Genomic DNA, 15975 nt, shown 5'->3' with positions numbered 1-15975 from the left:
GCGATAAGCTGGAAAAATCGACTTTGATGGAAAAATCTCTAAAAGCTCAGGAGACAATCTAAGTAAGTGGTTTTAATCACCTGCTGGATGTCTGGAAGAATTGGGTTGTAGTCAAGTACTAGAGGAAAAACCTTTTTCTTTGGCTTGACTCTTTTTGTTAGGAGTTCGGACCTTTCATTGCTTAATGCTTTTTCAAATTGTCTGTCCACTAATTCCTTGCTGTAATTTTGTGAGCACAGATATCCTTTATATTCTTCACATCTCTTGTTCAAAAATTGGTCTGTAGAACAATTGCGTTTAATTCGAAGAGCCACCCCATAGGGAATTGCACGCATACAATGTGATGGGTGCGAACTCGAAAAAGGTAAATAAAGATGACTATCGGTTGGCTTAGCATAAATATCAGTGATTATAAACCCATCTTGGAGGTGCAAAGTAAGATCTAGAACGTTGAGGCTACTCTCCGAATATACCAGTTCAAACTTGATGGTGGGATAGAGTGAATTAATATACTCCGTAAATTCTAGCAATTTCGTCAAACCAAGAGTCCAAAAATGTAGTTGCCTCTGTAGAATTTTGGTCTTCGACCAAACCGCAGTAGAAATGTCCTTTAAAATATTGAGAGAAGCGCTGAGTGAATGCTGTCTACAGGACTCTTGTAAGCTCCCATTATCTTTGTCAAGTTGCAGTTTAAAAAGTAGCTTTAGACCTTTAGGAATGCGGCTTCGTTTGGTGCAGCGGACCAAGAAATAACCGTGGACATTTCTACTGCGGTTTGGTCGAAGACCAAAATTCTACAGAGGCAACTACATTTTGAACGTGAACTGCTTTTCAACAACAACGAGGAAACTGCCGCCAAGACTATTTGGAGAAGAGTTAAAAGACAAATGGAAAAGGTAGAGATTGATTTGAAGAGGAGAGCGCGACAGAAGTTTCGGCAGGCCACTCCCTACAACCCAGCGCCATCAGATCAATTTACACCACTGGAGAATTCAAGAACCAGGTTGAGGAGGTTCCGAAGAACTTCCCAGACCAGTAACAGAGCCCCTACTCGTGATGAGAACGATGTGGTGACAAGACCGGATATCAACTTGCCAGATTTAAATCCCATTAATCTAACATCTTCTGAACTCACAGATGCAGAGCGCTCTCTTTTGACTAAAGGACCAGCGTTCTGTCCTACGCCAAAGGATTTCAACTGGCAGAAGGTAATCGATGATTTGGATAAATTTGAAAGGAGAATCCGCCTCGCCTTTTTCCATCATGGCAGAAATCCGGACGAAAACCCAAGGAAAGTTGATGATCGTTTGCCAGCTATTCCTTCAGCTACCAATTGGATGCCTCCCAAGTGTAGTTCTCCAGAAGTCGAAGTCTTCATCAATAATGTGATAAAGGATATCCTGGAACCCCAAAATCTGAGAACTGTCAAAGACAACTTAACTAAAGACGAAAGGTTAGCACTACGTAATCTTAAGTCCAGTGATAAAGTAATTAGAATTCAAGACAAGGGCTCTAGATTTGTAATCCTTAATCAAGAAGAATATCAAGATTCTTTTCAGCCCAAATTTGTAATCATCGTAATTTTTGCTGTCTGTAAGACCTCGTTAGCTCCCATCTAGCTTTGAATGTTTCCAGTTTGTAATCTTGCCCTTTTGTTTTGTTAGCTTTCACTTAGTCGTTGTTGTCTTTGTTCAAAAACTCTATTGGGGGATCCTGTTACGTTTGTGTTTGGTTTTTCATTCAGGGGCTTTCGATTGGGAATCTATTACATTGTTTAGGGGCCCTCTCTGAGGACCTTGTTATGACATTGACCCGCACATTCACTCAGAGGCCCTCAATGGGGAGTTTGTTACGAAATAACACGATTTATCTAATTAGTCTGTTTGTTCCTTTTTTTCAATTGTTTTTTGTTTTGCTTAGCTTGTAATTAAGACCTTTTGTTACACAACCTTAATTTCCATTTTTTATGCACTATATAAAAGCCCGTAACTCTGCCACTCACAACCATTGTATATAGCTTTTTTAATTTTTAACTTTTAAACTATCCTGAAGAAGGCCGAAGGCCAAAACGTCGATTAAACGCTGGAACTGTCAAGAGTTTGTCTCTTCGTCGTTGTATTATACCTATCTATATATATATATATATATATATAGAGAGAGAGAGAGAGAGAGAGAGAGAGAGATTATTATACCTATCTATATATATATATATATATAGAGAGAGAGAGAGAGAGAGAGAGAGTTTAGAAGTGACCAAGGACGGACAACCCTCTGAATGACATTTTCATTGGATCATATATTGCATCAGAACTACTCTGGGACCTTACTCGTGAAACCTAAACATATACATACAAAGAAAACTAACCAAAGACCAAAGATTTATGATACAGTGCCTGGCTGTAATTACTCGGGCCCGTAGGGGCTCGAGTTATAAAATACGTTTGATTTCAGTTTTTTTTTTCCTGTGCAGCAAAATGCACAATAGAAAAACGTGGCGGTGTTTGATTGGGCAATGCACAATACAAAGCACGTTGCGGTGTTTTGATTGGGTAATGCACAATAGAAGCCACGTGCCGCTGTTTAGATTGGTTATTTAAAGCAAACCACGTTATCCAAGATCATGAAGAGCAATGTGATATGTTGTTTGCGATTACTGAAGATCGAAGTTGCGTTGGCTTAATCGATTTCTTCTTGGGGCGCTCAAAACACATACAAAGAAAGGCATAGGCTTTTCGCGTTAGACCCAAACTAAAAGATGTCAAGCGTCAGCTTCGAATCAAGTCGTTCAGCGAACTGAATGAAACAAGAATATACTCGAATGTATAAACTGAAATGGATGCAACTACTGAAAGTGATACAAGTCAAAATACAAACTCTTTAATGAGCAGCGAGTACCTTATTGAGGACTACTTTGAAGATGACAGCGACAAAGAAAGTAACTCCACAAACAAATGGACGCCATATTGGAATCTTCTGAAGACACAGTAAAAACATTGGCACAGCGAACAAATGGCCTCACGCTTGTACCATTTTCACCGCGAACAAACAGCCTCCCCCTCAGTGTACCATTGACTAGAGAGAGAAGTTTTTTGTTTATTGCGTTTTTTTTGTTTTTTTATTGTTAAACAGTTTGTTTTCTTGTAGTGGTGTAGCTTATATCCTTTGTTCAACTATAGCGATCGTGTTCACTGCCATCTTGTGTATATAGTTCTGGTTTAGTTTTACAAGATTTGATGTCATCAGTGGAGACTGTGATCAGCTCTTTAGAAAATAATTGTGATGTAGTTTGAAAGGCTGTACAGTTATTTGATTTTCAATGGTAATAAAGACTTGATTCCAATGGAGAAATACAGGTCTCAATAAGCACAAGTGTGCTTAGTTTAGTTGTGATTTGCGTGTGCATTGACATAGACGTGCCCGAGAACCGAGCAGAGACATCTCCTTTATAACAGAAGAAAAAGGAGGACACTTTCTGGAACGTATTTGGTTAACAATGTACCGAGGTCATCCACATTTCATCGTCTTACTAGCCAAGGAGATCACTTGCTCGTAAACACAACTATAGGAGCTACCTCAGGTATGCGTTTAAATGTAAGCACGTGGTATGTAACACTTTTCCAGATACGTACTTTTCCCTATACGGACCTCCCAGCTGGCAAATAACATATTTATTTTGACAATTGGGTGCATATTTCTGTGAGTATTTCAATTACAACAAATGGTATATTTTAAATATTTGATTCTCGTGCTATGGATTCATTTGGCATGGCCATCCTCAAGGAACTTGTGTACTTCTGCAAGTATTTTCAAGTGTTGAGATATAGTGCACATCTTCACGTGTGGCGCACGCGACAAAGTGTTTTTTACGTACACCACTGCACGAAAGTTTGGTCATCTTGGAAGGATGTTTTAACATCTCACCTTCATTTCTCTTTCATTCTTCTCTGCAAACAATGTTTCGATGAGTCATTTCATTTCATCTTAAACCGTTCAATTTGCGTTTCCTTTCTCAAACACTGAGCAAGAATATCCATCGATCAGTAAAAAACAATATGCTTAGCCACTTTGGAATAAATTCACTATTTTTACCTCGTTTCCATGGTCCAGTGGTCATTTCCACCACCTGTAATGAAGATAATCTGGGACCGGGTATCATTACATACACAGTCGAACATCATGAGAATCGCAATTTAAGGCCGATGTAAGAAGGACAGACTTCTCTCTTTTCTTTTCTTTAGCGCTAAATTGACGATACACCGCTGTACTTTTGCAGGCCCGAGTATAGGCTACTTGTAGCCTCTTGTTGTTTTTAACCTATGTTTTGTTGAGAGTTTTCCCAGATGAGGGTAATTGAGCCAAAGTTGCATGACTTGTCACGCGTGACTGTTGCATGACACGTAACGGCGCAAAACAAAACCTTTGTCGGAGGGCGCTCGGTTGGCTTTTGTTTGCCTAGCCTTCGGCTAGGACTTTTACCGCTGACAAGGCGGTTGTCTTTTTCCCATTTCACCTCTGGGAGCGAGGTTGAGATCCCGAGAGACCTCTGGGCACCCTCCTATAACCAGTTGGGCCCAGAGCCGGGGTTACCCGAGGGGTACTTTCGATTGGTTCGATTTCTCCCTATACCCTGTAACTCAACATCCGCACAAGTCGTCAATCAGTGTTCAGAGAGTGGCCAACTCTCACCCACCCAGACCTCACCAGAATCATGAGCTACCGTGGGTAAGGTACAATTTTCTTATCTATTAAGGTGAGAAGTCGGTTGATTAAGCTTGTGGGAAGGCAATTTTGTCCAACTGTGCTGGCTTGTGCTAATAAGCATGCGCATAAGCGTTCGCCTATATCTGCCTGCATTACTTTTGCACAGCTGACATTCTCCAAACATCTGATTTTAACAGTTTATTTGCCATTTTATGCTCTTCAAAGCTATTGCAAGTCTTTGGTTATTCAAGTTAAAGGTTTGTTAGATTATTTCTGTAATTTTTGCTATACTTAATGGCCATTTTTGTTGATTTGCTGGAAGTAATTTTCATATTTTTGGTAAACGGCATCCCTCGTATTGTCCATCGATCAAAAATTTACAAATTTACCTTGGTTGGCGAATATGGTGCAGTACAGTCAGTTGCACTATTTTCGGAAATTTGTTTGCACATAGATACAAAACTGCAAACGGAAAATTCTTATATGTTCAAGAACATACCTTTTAGCTTGACCAATGACGAAAAAATGTGAAATCTATCGCGCATTTTGCGAGAACAGGCCGCTTTTGACAATGATAACAACAACTCGATGCGTGATAAAAACTGCATTTGATAAGAAACAAATTTAACTTACCTCAACGAAAACTTGAATCTTCCCACCTAAATGGAACGTAGCTGGTCACGAAAAGAAAGAACAAACGCAAGCAGACTAATCTATAAGTCTTTGGAACGCGTCGTTCGGATTTGTTTCGTTTTTAAAACAACAAAATACACGCAGAATCGTGAAGTGTAAGTGTCCGGGAAATAGGGCAACATACTGTAAATTTTAATACCTGACAGGTTTACAGTTTAGTGATCTGATTTTTAGTTTCCAACAATAATTTGTTAAAAGTAAAGTGACACGAAATAAGTGATTTGCATGAAAATGCAGCCAGCTTTGCGACTTTTTAACTAGTCTGCAGCAGATGCCTTTTTGTTTTCGGCCTTATTACGCAGAATTGTGTGGAAATTTTTTCATCCTGTGTCTCCAAAGTAAAATGCAAGGGTTAATTTTAGCTTGGGTTATAATTAATATGCGGTTGGAATTTTTCCAAGTAATAATCTTGGGTTGAAATTGAAATTGTTAATTTCAGTGTGTTCAGTTAATACTTGTGTGTTCGTTTATTTACTGTACCATTTGTTTGTTTAGTATAACCCAGGAGTTGAAATTGTCTTTATTATTTACAATGTATATTCATCCCAAACAAAGGGGCTTATTCAACCCTGACAATGAAAATATTCCACGTAATAAGGCTCAAGCTTCCATCTTTAGGAACCAATCCGGTTAGATTAAGATAAAGTGTAGAGTGGCTCTGGGACTAAAGTCAGTAGAAATAGGGTACCTTTGCCTCCAGAGGAATGTCATGATAAAACAGTAGTAGCCGAAGCCATAACAAACAGTGTCATTTTGCTAATAATAATGATCGAAATGTTTTGTCTGCAGATACAGAAATTTAAGATCTTGATTTGAATTTTGGATCAGTTTGAGCTAACCCCCCTCAAAATACCTAAGCTCGATGCTTGTGATTGATAAAACACTAATCAATTTCCTATTCAATAGACCTGGTTGCTTAATGGCATCTTATGAGAATGTTAAGCTAGTCTATTGGTTTGCTGCTCCTATGTTTGTAGTTTTGAGAACAATAGAGTTCAATCCGGGACAACCAAAAATTTGGTTAGAATGGGATTTGAACCCGCGGGTCAACCGAATGCAAACCCAGCACCCTTACCACTGGATCACGCCACCTCCAAAATCAATCATGAATAAAATTATGACGATTACTATTTTGGATAATAAGCAAATAAGCAAGCCTTCATTATGATTATGGATATCTTCAACATTATGAAACCTCTCACTATTTTATGTGTATTCCTGAAATTGTACTTAAATCATTTAATTATTTAAATTAACCCTTTGATACCCAAACCAGCCATATGTAGTATTTTACTCTGTCTTAAATGACAGACGATTTTCTCGTCAATAGGGAAACCCCAGGAGTCAATGGGTTAATTACTCACTGAGAAACTATGTCCCATTAAAGATGAAATGAATGCTATTAAACACATTTACTGGTATTCGCTGTTTGAAATATTTTGGTTGGCAGACTGTTATACACTAGTGATAGTAGACAGCAGCATAAAGTGTGACCTCTTAGACTGATATCATAACTACTGCATACGGTGCTTTACGATGCTAAATTAGGGATGTTGAATTCCATTCTACCAGTATTTACTACGATCATGGACTGTTGCCACGGATTTTCCTGCAAATTTGCAGATGCAGATTAGTGAATGGTTTGAACCATAACCATAACCATACGATGTCTAAGTGGCTACCCACATGTATGCATTGTGTGCCTGTTTTTTTAAACAATGCCGAGAAATACGAGGAAACATCGGGAAAGCTTGAAAACAAACATAGAGGCTTGAGTACCAAACATCTACATCGTTGGTAGTGAAAGAAAAAGAAATAAGGCATAATTCGGACGGCCAGATTATGTGTCTCTAGAGTAAAAACAGCCGATTTTCCCCTGCTAACGAGCAGCCTTTCCTATTGGAAACGTGTTGGCAATTCAATTAGCTCATTTTAAAGTCCCTGGATCAAAAAACATGGATTAACCAGGTTAGACAAAAAAAACTATGACGGAAAACCAGTGATTGAATTTCTAGGTCCAATAATGGATAGAATTAGACCTGAAAAAAAAAAATGATGCCAATTTCAGAAAATTGAATATTACACTCATAACGACGTCTCCTCCTGTCTTTTTGGTATCAACTACATACCTGCAATGGGATGTCATCATTTTCCTATAGGCTGTTTTTTCCTTAATTTCTAGTTTTTAATGTTCCTCAATTATTATTGTATAAAATGCACTTAGTCTGTTAAATACCCAAGTATTTCATCACATCACGGCTATATTCCTCTTTATTCTGTAATGACGGTCTCCGTAAGCCGAAATCATTCCTTGGAAATCCCTGGTGAAGAAAGTTATTTCCTTTTGAAATACTGGCTTAAGATATTTATTCCTTTCCTGTTCAATTAATCTTGCTTTGCTGGTTTAGCATCCTGTGTTCAGGGCATTGAAAGTGCCACTATGACGAAAATTTTTGGTTTTCTTTTCGAAATTTTTCAACGTCAATTAAGTCAATATGTTCAAAATAATGCAATGCATTTAAATTTGGAACGATAGAAGCGAGATAAGTCAGGAAATAGCCAGCCGAAAACCGCTAAAAATCTGTCTGCCATTACTCGGACGGCATTGGAGAAGCCTGCGATTATTTTTTAAGAGGTCTTCGCTTCGTGGGCGTTTGACAAAGCGAACAAGTTGATCAAGGAGGGATGTATATAATATCAGCAAAAAGCAACTCGGCGATCTCTCACATCTCATAGACGGCATGGTAAATTAGCCGCGTTTATTTTGAGCGTTGTCCATATGACGTCAGACTCCAGGCGATCCAGCTAGACTCAACCCTTTTCCTTGCTCACGGTCATTCGTTGTTCAAGTAATGGCAGACAGCAAAGACCGAAAAACTGTGTTACAATAATCATACTTTCCGTGGGAATTTTGAGATAAAAATTGGCACGATAGCTATTTAGCACGTCTGTTTTCAAAATCTAAAGAAGGAAGGACATGCAAAATTTCATCATAGTGGCACTTGAACTTATTTGTGTTTTCGTTCATTTGCATTCTTGGTGTACCCCAGATTGCTGAGAAAACCTTCCTGGTTGATTATTAAGAATGGTGGATAGAAAGTTGCACGATTTGGAGAGGCACATGCAAGACCTTAGCATTGCAAGAAAGGAGGGAGACAGACAAAGCGAGGGTTTGGCTTGTTTCAAACTCGGTAGATACTATCAGCGCGCAGCTGACTTTAATCAGGCCATAACAAATTACACACGAGCAATAGCCATTTTTAAGGAAATAGGTTTCAAGGCCAGAGAAGGAAGCGCCTATGGCAATCTCGGCATTGCTTATCAAAAGCTTGGCGATTTTAAACAAGCCATAGTCTACCACAATCAACGTCTTAGTATTGCCAAAGAGGTAGGAGACTGGGCAGGAGAAGGAAGAGCTTATGGCAATCTCGGCAATGCTTATCAAAAGCTTGGTGATTTTAGGGAAGCCATAGTCTACCACAATCAATGTCTTAGTATTGCCAAAGAGGTAGGGGACCAGGCAGGAGAAGGAAGAGCCTATGGCAATCTCGGCAATGCTTATCAAAAGCTTGGTGATATTAAGCAAGCCATAGTTTACCACAATCAACGTCTTAGTATTGCCAAAGAGGTAGGGGACCGGGCAGGAGAAGGAAGAGCCTATGGCAATCTTGGCATCGCTTATCAAAGTCTTTGTGATGTTAAGCAAGCCATAGTCTACCACAATCAAGAACTTAGTATTGCCAAAGAGGTAGGGGACCGGGCAGGAGAAGGAAGTGCCTATGGCCATCTCGGCAATGCTTATCAAAAGCTTGGTGATTTTAAGCAAGCCATAGTTTACCACAATCAACATCTTAGTATTGCCAAAGAGGTAGGGGACCGGGCAGGACAAGGAAGTGCCTATGGCAACCTCGGCATCGCTTATGAAAGTCTTGGTGATTTTAAGCAAGGCATTGTCTACCACAATCAACATCTTAGTATTGCCAAAGAGGTAGGGGCCCGGGCAGGAGAAGGAAGAGCCTATGGCAATCTCGGCAATGCTTATCAAAAGCTTGGTGATTTTAAGCAAGCCATAGTCTACCACAATCAACATCTTAGTATTGCCAAAGAGGTAGGAGACCGGGCAGGAGAAGGAAGCGCCTATGGCAATCTCGGCAATGCTTATCAAAAGCTTGGTGATTTTAAGCAAGCCATTGTCTACCACAATCAACGTCTTTGTATTGCCAAAGAGGTAGGAGACCGGGCAGGAGAAGGAAGAGCCTATGGCAATGTCGGCATTGCTTATCAAAAGCTTGGTGATTTTAAGCGAGCCATAGTCTACCACAATCAACGTCTTAGTATTGCCAAAGAGGTAGGGGATCGGGCAGGAGAAGGAAGCGCCTATGGTAATCTTGGCAATGCTTATCAAAGGCTTGGTGATTTTAAGGAAGGCATAGTCTACCACAATCAACATCTTAGTATTGCCAAAGAGGTAGGGGACCTGGCAGGAGAAGGAAGCGCCTATGGCAATCTCGGCAATGCTTATCAAAGTCTTGGTGATTTTAAGGAAGCCATAGTCTACCACAATGAACATCTTAGTATTGCCAAAGAGGTAGGGGACCGGGCAGGAGAAGGAAAAGCCTATGGCAATCTCGGCAATGCTTATCAAAAGCTTGGTGATTTTAAGCAAGCCATAGTCTACCACAATCGACGTCTTAGTATTGCCAAAGAGGTAGGGGACCGGGCAGGAGAAGGAAAAGCCTATGGCAATCTCGGCAATGCTTATCAAAAGCTTGGTGATTTTAAGCAAGCCATAGTCTACCACAATCAACATCTTAGTATTGCGAAAGAGGTAGGGGACCCAATAGGTCAGGCCAACGCGTGTTATTGTATAGGTGTTGTTCATGAATTTTTGAACTCCTTGATCAAAGCTCTCAACTGCTATCGTCTAAGCATTCATTATTTTGAAGAAACAAGGCGCCTTCTTCAGTCAGAGGATGCATGGAAAATTAGCTTTCGTGACACAAATGGGTTTGCGTACACTGCTCTGTGGACAGCACTCTTGAAGAATGGAGAGGTTGATGAGGCTTTGTGTGCTGCTGAGCAAGGGAGAGCACAGGCTTTGGCAGATATTTTGGAGATGAAATACGGCATTGATGAGAAACCTACATGTACGATGAAGGTAACTATGTCTTTGGTTATAAACGATCTACCTTCACAAACTGTTTTCACAGCACTTAAAGGGAAAATGATCAGCTTCTGGTTGCTAAGAGAAGATACTGGGATAATTTTTAGACAAAGGAAAATCGAAAAAGGAAGTGCCTGCTCTTTGATGAAAAGTACTTTTAAAGAGATTAATGCAGGGACGGTTGTACGATGTGAGAATCGTTCACTTAATAGACAGCGCAGCAACTTCTCGAGCAGTGGGGAAGCTGTTGAACAAACCGTTCAGTCCTTGAGCTTCTCTGTGCACTCTTTGCAGCCGTTGTATGATGTCTTAGTAAGTCCTATTGCAGACTTGCTCGAGGGTGATGACTTAGTCTTTGTTCCTGATGGGCACTTTTGCCTGGCTCCTTTTGCTGCATTGAGTGACTCTGTCAGGATCCGTGCAATTCCCTCGCTGACCACTTTAAAATTGATCGCCAGTTCACCTGACGACTTCAAAAGTAAGAATGAAGCGCTGCTTGTGGGCGATCCGTGCTTGAAGGAAGTCACTTATGGCACCGGTGAAGCAATGTATGCACAGCTGCCATGTGCGAAAAAAGAGGTGGATATGATTGGAGAACTTTTGCAGACTGTGCCTCTTACAGGAAAAGATGCAACCAAAGCTGACGTGCTGAAAAGAATGGAGTCAGTTGCTTTAATCCACATTGCTGCACATGGTGATGACAACTTTGGAGAAATTGCTTTGGCTCCAAACCCAGAACGCAAATTCCAGATTCCTAAAGAGGAAGATTACATGTTATTGTTGAGTGATGTTCACGCAGTTCGTCTTCAGGCAAGACTGGTTGTGCTGAGTTGCTGTCATAGTGGCCAGGGAGAGCTAAAATCTGAGGGTATTGTGGGAATAGCCAGGGCTTTCCTCTGTGCTGGTGCCCGGTCTGTTCTGGTGTCCCTCTGGGCAATTGACGACGACGCGACCTTGATGTTCATGAAGAGCTTCTACCAACACTTGGCACAAAGAAAAAGTGCAAGTACAGCTCTTCACCAAGCTATGAGATCTCTTCGGGAGACAAAGAAATATTCCGCCATAAAATACTGGGCGCCATTTGTGCTAATTGGTGATGATGTCACCTTTGAATTTGGGCAACCCGAATACGAAAAGAATGGTAAGTGCTATTTAAATATGACTTAAATGACTGAATCGCTGTACCTTGTTCCTGTCTTTAATCAGGAAGTTGTCAAAAGGAGCAGGTACGTTCTTCACAGTTTTAAAATCGGTTGCCAGTGTGGTTATTTTTACTCGAACTGCTTTGGCTAATACCTGAATTAAATAAATAATGTCTGCATTCACCGAGTCAGCTACTTCGGCCTTCCTGCAGATAGCTAGCTGTTTGAACCGTGTTATGATGGACTGACAGTGAACCTGATCAGTCATTGCCAGTTGCTTATGTCAAGTGAAGTGAGCTATTGATTTCCTTAAGTGTACATGTCAAAGTAAACTAAATAGGAATTGTTTTTTCTTCTTTTTTTTTTTTAGAAACGATGTCCTAAACGTGAAAAACCTATTTGGACTCTGAGACGTTGATATGTTATTTTCCTTTCTTCGATTATATGGATTATTGAAAACTATTCAATCATTGATGCCTCAGTAGCAGTCAGACTAAAGATATCATGCCAATTATAGTTAAAGTTTCATGAGATTTCATGAAGTAGTATCAAGATACTGTTTAAATCCTTACATTTGTGTCTTGTTTTGTCAGCACCTGTACCAGGATTAGTTAATCACTTGATAGAAATCAAGGACTTGGCAAAACGATTTGTTTCCATGACTGAGGATCTAGCTGTCATGTTAATTTAGCCCTTGAAAATACTTTAAGATAACTCCAAGCTTTTACGGTATGTTTCTCGGGTGACAGGCTGGTGACAAGTATACTCTTCAGCTTGCCATACCAACTTTCCATTTACAATATTATCAAGTGACAGTCTAGGGAATGTGTATTTTCTGCTCCATTGTGCTCTGATAATCAAATCCATTGTGATCTGATAATTATCAGAGCACAATGGAGCAGATGCTGACTAAACAATCTTGCTCAAGCAAATTCCATTGTGGGAAAAGTATTTTATCATTTGTAAACCGGAAATGGCAAGTCTAAACAAAAGAAATGAGCTGTCATCGTGTTGTAGACACGTTAGGAAATTCATGTTAAAAAATGTAAAGATGCAATGACATGCCTAGACGTCACGTACGTATCCGTTGTTCTGTATTTCAAATTTCTGTGATTGTAACCGTTATTTCTGGCAGTTGCCTGATGATTGCTTCGCAAGAGGCATGAAACTCAGAGTTGCAGTAAATGTTCAAATAACCTAGCTCTTGGAGTATAATTATTCATAGCTCTAGCTCTGCTAACAAGACAAAAGTTGGAATTTGATTTCTGTTCTCATGCAGATGGTCCCAGTTAAATGATGGATCACCAAAACGGCAATTTAACAGTATCGCACATGTGACTCATTTACCTTTAGTTCTTAGACGATAAAATTGGAATACCCAAGCCGTATTCTACAGTACACCAATTTTTTGTTGCTTGATTTAATGATCTGGAGATGTAACAAATATCTTGCTAAGCTTGTTTTTTCAGGCAGTGCTGTAAGTTACGGCTACCTATTTTTTAAGTTCAGTCTGTTTACGTCTCTAAGTGCAGACGTCGAACTAGAGAAAAGGTGGCCGTAAACGTTAGGTCTATTTCCTTAATGTTCTTATTAAACATTCAATGTTCAAGGAGTCATTCAATTTATTACCTACAATAAGCGCCAAAAGTGTTGAGACACTTTTCCCTGTTAAGGAATCTTGGACAATCCCCTCCCCCTAAATCTTTTCCTCTAACCCTCTCTCCCCCTAACAATGTTGTTTTCTTTTCGCCAACACTTCTTTTTTCTGTTACCAACATTGAAGGGGGCAAGTGGGGGGAAGGGGGGAGTATGAGTGGAAAATGCAATGTTAAAAGTGATCTTACCATACATACACACATAACTTTATTTAGCAAAGCAGGTCAAGAGGAAAGAAGCAACTTTACAGCTGATGTGGACCTACTGTAATAAAATTAACAATACATACATATGGTAGTGTATTATACTTTAGATAAATAAGATAAATAATCGCTAAAAAAAATAAAACATAAATATGTATCAATAATAATAGAAATCTGAATGCTTATTATAAACTACAGAGCTGTCTTTTCCAAAAGTGATATTCATAACAGTATGTTAAATAACTGCTTCAGTCGATTTTTAAAGCCTGTTGGATTAGAAAAAGATCTTACACTATCAGACAGCGAATTCCAGGCGATTGCAGCCCTGCGTGTGCAAAGGAATTACGACCGAGCTCAGTGTTTGGCCTATTAACTAGAACATTTAAAGATTTCCTAAGATTATAGCTCTAACAGCTTCTAACAACTAATGAGCTTATTTCCTCTAAACCTAAGTTATAAAATGCCTTATGAGTAATAATTAAAATACGAAATTTATAAACGTATTCAAGAGGCATCCACCCCACTCTTGCTATAAGATATCTTCATCAGTCACGCGCTTTGGCAACTTATGAATTAGTCTAGCAGCTCTGATATGTATCAATTCTAATTTAAATTTGGAGCCAGAGCCACAAACCACAATCCCATAGAGGACACTTGGGATTACAGTCTTAAAATACAGAGTTTTTGACTTTGGTATTGAATGACACACAAATTGATTTAATATGCTGAGACCAAGACAGTTTGTCATTAATGGTAACCCCGAGACACGCAGTAGAGGATATGTACCGAATAAAAGCAGTAGTTGTATGGGCTTATTCAGACCCGAAAACCTCGATTCCATGTGCATATATTATAACAGGGCGTGCATAAATTAGGGGCATGTTGGGGCATGACGCAATGTGTCGGTTTTTTAACCCTAACACGTGAAAGAAGGGGGCGTGCATAATTTAGGGGCAAGTTGGGACATGACGCAATAACGGTTGTAACCTAACCCTAACACGTGAAACAACACGTGCATCCCACGTCGTCGCATAAATTAGGGTTAGGTTAATCAGATGCTAGTCACGTACGTACATGAAGGTCTCTTTTATTGAGAAAGTAAGCGAGATGTGTTTGCTTTGGCTGTATTCTGTTTCCACCCAGCCATCTGGCTGGTAACGCAAATATATAGCGAAAAGAACAATGGGAAAGTCAGGGAGCCAATGAGGTCAAGGTGATGTCATCACGGGCCAATGAGACACCGATGACGTCAGTTTACATTAACTTTCTGGGCTTGGGGTCACATACCTACAAAGTGAAGTGAGAACCCTATTGTTTTGAAGCGAGTCAAACAGAATTTTAAAACATACACAAAAGGCTTTACACGCCTGGACAAGTCCACAAACGCTTTGTTCTTTTTTAAACTAAATTTGCATAGAGGCGATCGAAGCGCGAAGAAGGAAGAATATAGAAGAAAAAAAGTTGTTTTGTGTGGAAAAGAGGAGCATTCTCAACTCTTTTACGCTTTTTAAACAAACGTGAACTCCGTTGTTACAACCTTTTTTTAAGGAAAGTTTTTTCTCAACCTCGCGCTTGAATGAAACACTGGTAAATGCAATCTTTTTTTATGTAAGAATACACAAACACATCCTTCAGTGCACAGACACAAAGAAAGCCTACTCAACAGATTTGAATAAAACCTTTTCTGAAAACGCTTGAAAAAAACCTTTGGATTTTGAGAAGTGTTTAATACTGTGGTATGGTGAAGCGGGAGTTGGTTTCATATCGTATTTCAAAATACTTTTCACAATATTTGACGCAGTGAGCAAACAATATACATTTCAAACGCTTTATTAAAAGATACTCTAGATATAAATGATTGTTCTTCTACTATTTGACTATTGTAACGTTAAAACAAACATGTTGTGTTCCGCTTAAATAAATACTGTGACTCTGATAATGCAGTTCTGTTCAGACATACAGAATATGAAACATTCGAGACCGGACTAACTCGAACGAATTTTATTTGCAGAAGGCTATCGTTAAGTCAATAAAAACACACCAGCAAACATTTCAAACGTTTTACTGAATTAACAGAGAACGCTTATCACAATGTGATATTTGCGAGAGATAGTTCTCTTTAAACAAACCTTAATACGAAAAAAATTCTTTTGAAAATGCACCCTATGTACAACAAAGATTATAGTTGTTAAGTCAATAAATACACACCAACAAACATTTCAAGCGTTTTACTGAATTAACAGAGAACGCTTATCACAATGTGATATTTGTGAGAGTAGTTCTCTTTGTAATTCACTTGCATTCGCTGCATCATGATTGTTGTATTATGCATGTGTTCTATTATGCATGCACTGTTTCAACGCTTTTTGAGCGAAAATAAATCACACACGCGCAAATGAGAGAAGAAAAAAAATGT

At 39.4% G+C, this 15975-nt stretch overlaps 1 protein-coding gene across 3 annotated transcripts in view; it reads left to right on the top strand.

The window, feature by feature from the left end:
• Positions 1 to 13406, top strand: part of LOC138042122 (tetratricopeptide repeat protein 28-like) — a 59608-nt gene extending 46202 nt beyond the window's left edge. For all 3 annotated transcript variants that reach the window (XM_068887893.1, XM_068887895.1, XM_068887894.1), the window contains 2 exons: positions 8445 to 11699; positions 12071 to 13406. In XM_068887893.1, the coding sequence (XP_068743994.1) occupies positions 8480 to 11699; positions 12071 to 12084 (3234 nt within the window). In that variant the 5' untranslated portion in view covers positions 8445 to 8479 and the 3' untranslated portion in view covers positions 12085 to 13406. The remainder of the gene's footprint in view (positions 1 to 8444; positions 11700 to 12070) is intronic.
• The last annotated feature ends 2569 nt before the right edge of the window (positions 13407 to 15975 follow it).

The sequence above is a fragment of the Montipora capricornis genome, chromosome 3 (genome assembly GCF_036669925.1).
Source record: "Montipora capricornis isolate CH-2021 chromosome 3, ASM3666992v2, whole genome shotgun sequence".
Classification (NCBI taxonomy): domain Eukaryota; kingdom Metazoa; phylum Cnidaria; class Anthozoa; order Scleractinia; family Acroporidae; genus Montipora; species Montipora capricornis.
This window is presented reverse-complemented; position numbering and strand designations above follow the sequence as displayed.